Here is a 6412-nt window from a genome sequence, read left to right as displayed (position 1 = left end):
CTCCATCTGCAGAGCCGAGCGCTGAAATCCGAGCCGAGCTGGAACAAGTAGCAGTTTTCTGTTCCCTGAACTCCGCACCAGCCTCTTCCTCCAGGGACTGAACTCGGGGAGCAGCTTTGTGAGCAGGGTGCTGCGAGCTGTACRCGGCAGGCTGCTGTTTATCTTAGACCAAGCTTAAAACCTCCTCAAAAATCCCCCGAATTAGCTTTGCAGCCACGAGCTGATGCAGTTTTTTTACTTTGTGCTTTGGACAGGGGTTGTAGCTTTCCCTGAGCTCTGGGTGCGGTGTTAACAGTTCCAGAGACCAAGAGGATASGGTGACACCCAATGTAAAAACGTTTTCAGCTAGTTAAGGGATGACCATTATTTACCGAACTAAATAATATGCTGGTGTGAGTAAAAATTTTTAAATGGCAAAGTCAGAAAGGGCTACTCATGCCTAGGAATATATAAAATAAGAATCCTGACATATTTTATTGTGCAAAAATAAAAACAAAAGGAAAACTCCATCACTGACCTGCTCAGTGGAATATGTGCATTCATGGGGAATTTAATTATTGAAACCAAACTCAGCTATGTGCTTTTGCTTATAAAACTCTTGTGGGAGAGCTTCAGCAGACTTGARGGCAGGCATTGGCTGCATAGGCTTATGTCAGGGTTTTCTCTGCTAAAATCCAGATCTACTAGAACCATCAAGGTAAAATACATAGCAGACAATAAATGCCAAATACAGGTCCAGCACTTTCTCCAAGATGTTATGTACTGCAGATCCTGTAATCTGAACAAGTGTAATGCAGCCCAGTATTAATGACACTCTTACCTAAAAGACAAATTTATGTATTTCGTGTGRTACTTGCTGCAAATTTATTACTTTTTTACAGTTGAAAATATAAATATAAGAATATTAAATAAATTTACAAGAAACACTGCAAAGGCAATTAGCCAAATATTTAAAGCATTCACAGACATGTATTCCAGCTACTAGCATTCCAGTATGAGCTTTTACCAACATGCAGTTAAAACCCTGKGGATAAACACAACAAATACTTTAAATTCTCACCTTAAAAGCATAGTCAGAGTAATCTTGGACATAAGTGACTGAAAGAACTGAAAGAATCCACGTGTTGCCCACAGAACCACAACAGGGTTTGAGTACTGAAGAGGTTCATTTGCTGATCTAAAGRCAGCCCCAGACAGGAGGCATTTAAGCCAAGCTTTTTGTTGAGCAGTGTTTTCAGCAGTCCCTCTGCAAAAGCAAAGCCCTTCAGCATTCACCTGCTTCCCTTTACAGGGCCTGCTACTCTGCAGTCCAGCACCAGTTTGTCTCAGTTTGCTCTGGGAACACAGATTTGCCCCAGAACACGAATTTAAAAAACAGTGGCCACAGCTGCACAGCTGTGAGAGGAAGAAGAGGTAAAACCAGGGCTTAGACCAACTTCTGTTCAGGAGGAAACTTTCCAATGTTGTATGGACTTTCAGCTGCTTTACATGAAGAACCAAAATCCGTTTTTTTCAGGTAAATATCACAACAGAAATGAAATTTTGCTTCAGCAATCACTGAGCTAGGGTCTCAGGATTTGGTTTGCCAAACAAGAGGAAAAGCACAAGCAGAAATACTCAAAAATAGCTCAAAAGCTGCCCCTTAAAAAACAGCCGTGCAATGAAACAATTTCTCAGCTACTCAATATAGCAGCTGTCATTTATTGTTTCTCATTTTTCTTCAACCAGCCCCCTCCCCCCAAACTCCTCTACTTTCATCAYTGCAAATGAGAAGTGGCAGTGTGTTTAATGTCACCACTCAAGACAAATACTGCCCCTGGTTGTTCCTGATACTTCATTTAGCACTCCCTCATTCATGGCACTCTGCTTGAATTAAACCCAGTTCTTATCCCTCTACGGTGTACTAAAAGGCAGATAAAGGTTCAAGACCAACTGGGCTTATTATTTACAGTTCTGTATCTAATGAATGTRTTCAAACCACTGTAAGTGATCCAATTCCTGGACAAAGTTAATTAACTAAAGAAAAATGCAAACTTACAAGAAAAGTTACAAACAAAATACAAATTATTTTTCTATACATAGGAATATTTAAAATTATATTACAAGAAATAAATATAAAAGTATCATTGAGATGCTTAAAGGTTGATATTTTTCTGCTTATGTACATCACTACAGAGTTTACTACTAAAACGTACAAAAAGTTGAAGACAGTGTTGATAACATTTTTAAAGTTAGTATTGTTTGTATGCACAAGGTGTAACTTTCTACATTTATACAATACTACTAAGATTATATCCAGATAAACTTAATTGTAAGGAAAAAAGTCTAAACAAAACTTTAGTTTAAATGTAAAAAAAACCCTCAAAAAACCCCACTCTGATGAAGAAYCAAAACGGAAAGGTGCCAGCTGTAATCTGACATCCAAGACCTTGTCAAAATAGTAGGTTCTGTTTTAGTTTTGTTCTTTGTTTTTGTTTTTTTTTTAAATAATTGTCCTTGTCAATCCATTGCATGGCTGACTTGAAGTTCCAGTACCATATATTACATAAAACCAGTTCTTGGTCTGCTCACATTATGTAAAACTGCTAAAGTAAAACTCTACTTCACACTGTAAAACAGTGTGCTGTTTAAAAAGAAATCACATTTTCTCCATAGAACTTAGGCTTGCTCTCTTTGAAGTCCTTCTGAGTGAGATTTGGCTTTCTTGGCTGCCAGTATCATCCTTGTCTTGAAATACAATTTGTTTGCCTGAAAAGTCATGGAGACACACATCACCATTCTGTACAATGAAACAAACACCATTCTTCTCACTGGAAAGATGGCCTGTTGAAACAAAAAAAAGTGCAGCCCCTATCAGAAAAGTTCAGAATCAAAACTCCCGTGCTTTTTAACTCCCTGTAGGGAGTTCAYACACTCTCATTTTATCCCTGCAACAATATTAAAGTGTGGATTTTTCTGTACATATTTTGTATACATTTCTTCTCCTGTGTGAAATCCTGAGATTTGAGAGATGTTAATTTGTTTATGCACAATGGAATTCCATATTTTAAGCAATGAAGGTCACAATTCTCAGAAAGTGGACTTGACTTGGAATAACTATCACTAGATGAGATGCAAAATACGCCTCATTTTAATGTTTTGTTTTATCAAATTAAGTTTCAAAGGGATTCCAGGTAAGCCATGCACCTGGAAGAAGAAAGTGTTTGAGAAAACAAGGAATTTTTTTTGTGTTTGAAAGTAATTCAACTTASAGCATTTACTTCTGAAGGACAATCAGAATATGGCCCAGGTGTATCATGGGTCAAAACCATATTTAGACTGCAGAGAATCTCACACATTCAGGGAAATCCAGAATGAACACATAAAAACCACTGCTGACTGAAGCCTTTTAATGAAATGCTCCACAAATGTTCAGCTCACTGGATAAATCTCGTGCCTCTACGTATCACATCTTAATATTTTTAATGAGTATTTGTACTTTTTTATTCTAAGGATTTGTGCAAATGCTTCTCTTTGGATTTATTTTGAAATTTAGTTATTAATTTAAGCACTTAAACAGGCACACATGTAGACAGGGTAAGRTGAGCAGAAGAGCTTTGTCATCAATTCAAATAAAATTCTGAAATTCCAGAAAATAACCACGCTTGCTGACACTGTGATTGTTGTTTAACCCCTTGCCTGACTACTAATGTTTAATTTTAGGAGTGTTCAAAACATCTGTGCCCCAATGTTAGGGGAAAAAGCTGAGAGGAAGGTTTTTCTGTGAACAAATTCAGAAAGGTGCTTTGTGCTCCTCAGTGAGAAAATATGCAGCTTTTCAGCCATGTGATACCCAAAGGCAGTTTCCCAAACAGGCAAAGCTGCAAGAGAAAACCTGAAAATAAGGGAATATTAGAATGCCATGGAAAGATTAGGTCCAGTAGGACAGCAAAGCCAAAGTGACATTCCAAACTTGCCCCAGTAAGTTATTCAGTCCTGAATCTGGAACAGCACCTCACTGGAAGCAGTGAGGACAAAACCATAAAGTGTTTACAGCTTTTCACTTATGGCAYAGGTCTTCATTTCTAGAGTGGCTTTGGTTTTGGATGTCACTTTGTAAAATGATGCATGGCAGTGTTMTTTCCAAGTTCAAGCTTTGAGAACACAGCAATCAGGGTCCCATATTCCTATTTACCAGCAGTCTAATACCTTTTGGAGACATGAGCCCAGCTCTTCTGAGCTACAACTGCCCCTTGTTTGGAAGATTCAGTGCAAGGAATTGCCTCCAAGAGCTGTGCTAGGAGCTATCCAAGCTTAGGCTTAGCCTATTCTCATGAGAGTTCTAAGGACCCAGAAGGATTATTTAGTSTAACTATGCACACAAGGTATCATASAACCCTCTTGAGATGAATGGAGGATGTGATACAACGTTCACAGCATTCAAAATACACAAYAAATTAGGAAATGAGGTGGTCATCTGCAACACACAGGTTTGTAAGTGCACAGGAAAAAGGTTCTACTAAAGTTTTTTCAACTGTTTTTGTCTGAGAAGCTTTTGGCACAGGACACACAGACCCTCMCACTGGAAAGGTCTGATTATGTGAATGAAGTAGGACAGAATTGGAGCACATCCCACAGAATCAGCATCACTCAATGGTTTAGATCATCGATTTAGCATCTCACTCTAAAATGGCAAAAAAAAAACCCCCTTTTTCCAGAAAGACACAACAGGCTCATTCACTTGGTTGCTACAATAAACAAGTTCAATAGAACATTTCTGCTATCTTTCTTTCTGCAGAGAAAAGCAGACAAAATGCTTTTATTGCTGTGCATAAGCATGTCAAATGTTGCAGGGAGAGATGGCTTCTTTCATCAGAGTAATTAACACACCAGGGAAAAAAGAACCCTACAAGACAAACAGGCTCTAGAAATTTGAAAATGTCTCTCTTTGAAAGGAAATACTTCTRCCTAAAAATATTGCCTTACTTTGTATTTAATGACAGTGAGGGTTATTGGATTCTGGTTCTCAACTGACCAGTCAGATAAAAAATATATTAATTATTGTATTATGTGGTGTCCAAACAGGGACATTTTACAAATGCATGTTAAAAAAAAAAAGCTCAATTTAGAAAGCTGTTCAGGGTATGTCCAAATGCTGTCTCCTGAAATGTTCTGATTTTTTTGCAATATGCAGTTAGTTCCTCAAAGCAACAGTAACATCTAACCCACATTTGAATAACTTTTACTCTGAACATCTGAGAGTTTATCTGCTGATATCAGTTTGTTGTTTCTGTGTTGTTTCTGTGATAGCACAGGCCAAGGAATGAGAACAACACAGCCTCTCCAAGCATGTTCAACAGCTTCATAATAAACATTCCAGTTGATGACATGAATTCTCAGCCTCAGCTCTTCATCAGTTGGGAAAAATACCTCAGGCACACTGCACTAATGTCCTCTGAGTTTTTCTTGACTTAGGGTTTTATACATTAGAGATTTTTGGTTTTTTGAYTGAAAAATTGATTGTCTTTACTGAGAGCTCAAATCAGCAGCATGACATGTGCTCTGCAAGAGTGTGAAAAAAGATCAGTTTTAATAAGTACACTCAGTGGTGATTCATATCTAGTTTTCTCAGCAAACAAATAAGTCACAGCAATTTGCAAGTGAAATTGAGGGCAGGGTTATATTCACCTGCATTTCAACTTCTCTTCTCAGGAACAGAGGGCAGCAGTTTGGAGGAAATTCTACCTCAGAACAGGAAGGATGAGGAATTTTACTTCTGAAGAAATCTTATTTTGCATTCTACTTACCATTTCCATTTGCATGGACTGAATAATCATTATTCATTAAGAGTGTTGTAGAGTTGGTGGAGTTGCTGTTTGATTGTAAGGAATTGGAAGAACTGGATACTCCTTGATTTACAGTCTGCTTCTTTAAACCATTTGTAGCAGTTCTACTCCAGTCTACAACAGATACATGACACCAAAAATAACAACTCATACAAGTAATATACARTAATATAGTTAATAATGCAACTGAATTGATATCAAACCAAGGTTTTACACACTTCTAGCAGTATTCAGGATAGAATTATAGTCTCCTAAGAATTTAATGACTCYTGATGTTTAAAATTATTTAAATCTAGTGCCTTTTCTCTTGTCCWTTTTTAAAATGCAAGCAGCCAACTGTCATAGTTTTACAACTGCAGACCAGATCAGAAAAATAACTAAAGTGCAGTTGATCCTTTAAGTAAAAGTGTACAAAAGTATATAGCTTTACCAGAGGTCAAATACTGAGTAATAAAATAACATAAAATAGTTAATGTCTTTTTTTTTTTTTTTTTTAAACCACGTTTCAATTTGTTTTTGTGCAAGTTACTGGTAAAACCACAGTTGACCCAGAAGCTGGAACAAATCTTACCGTTTCTAACTGACCA

General features: G+C 37.3%; 1 protein-coding gene across 1 annotated transcript in view; it reads right to left on the bottom strand.

Annotated features, from left to right (window-relative positions):
- Nucleotides 1–6: 6 nt before the first annotated feature.
- Nucleotides 7–6412, bottom strand: part of LOC130587870 (adhesion G-protein coupled receptor G2-like) — an 8873-nt gene continuing 2467 nt past the window's right edge. Inside the window, exons 4-5 of the mRNA XM_057388842.1 lie at nt 5787–5939; nt 7–2823 (exon numbers count right to left, since the gene is read on the bottom strand). Of these exons, the coding sequence (XP_057244825.1) occupies nt 2639–2823; nt 5787–5939 (338 nt within the window). The 3' untranslated portion in view covers nt 7–2638. The remainder of the gene's footprint in view (nt 2824–5786; nt 5940–6412) is intronic.

This window comes from Malurus melanocephalus, unplaced genomic scaffold, assembly GCF_030028575.1.
Source record: "Malurus melanocephalus ecotype Western Australia unplaced genomic scaffold, MMel_1.1 scaffold_2597, whole genome shotgun sequence".
Lineage (NCBI taxonomy): Eukaryota > Metazoa > Chordata > Aves > Passeriformes > Maluridae > Malurus > Malurus melanocephalus.
Note: the sequence above shows the minus strand (reverse complement) of the source record. Positions and strands in the feature narration are given on the sequence as shown.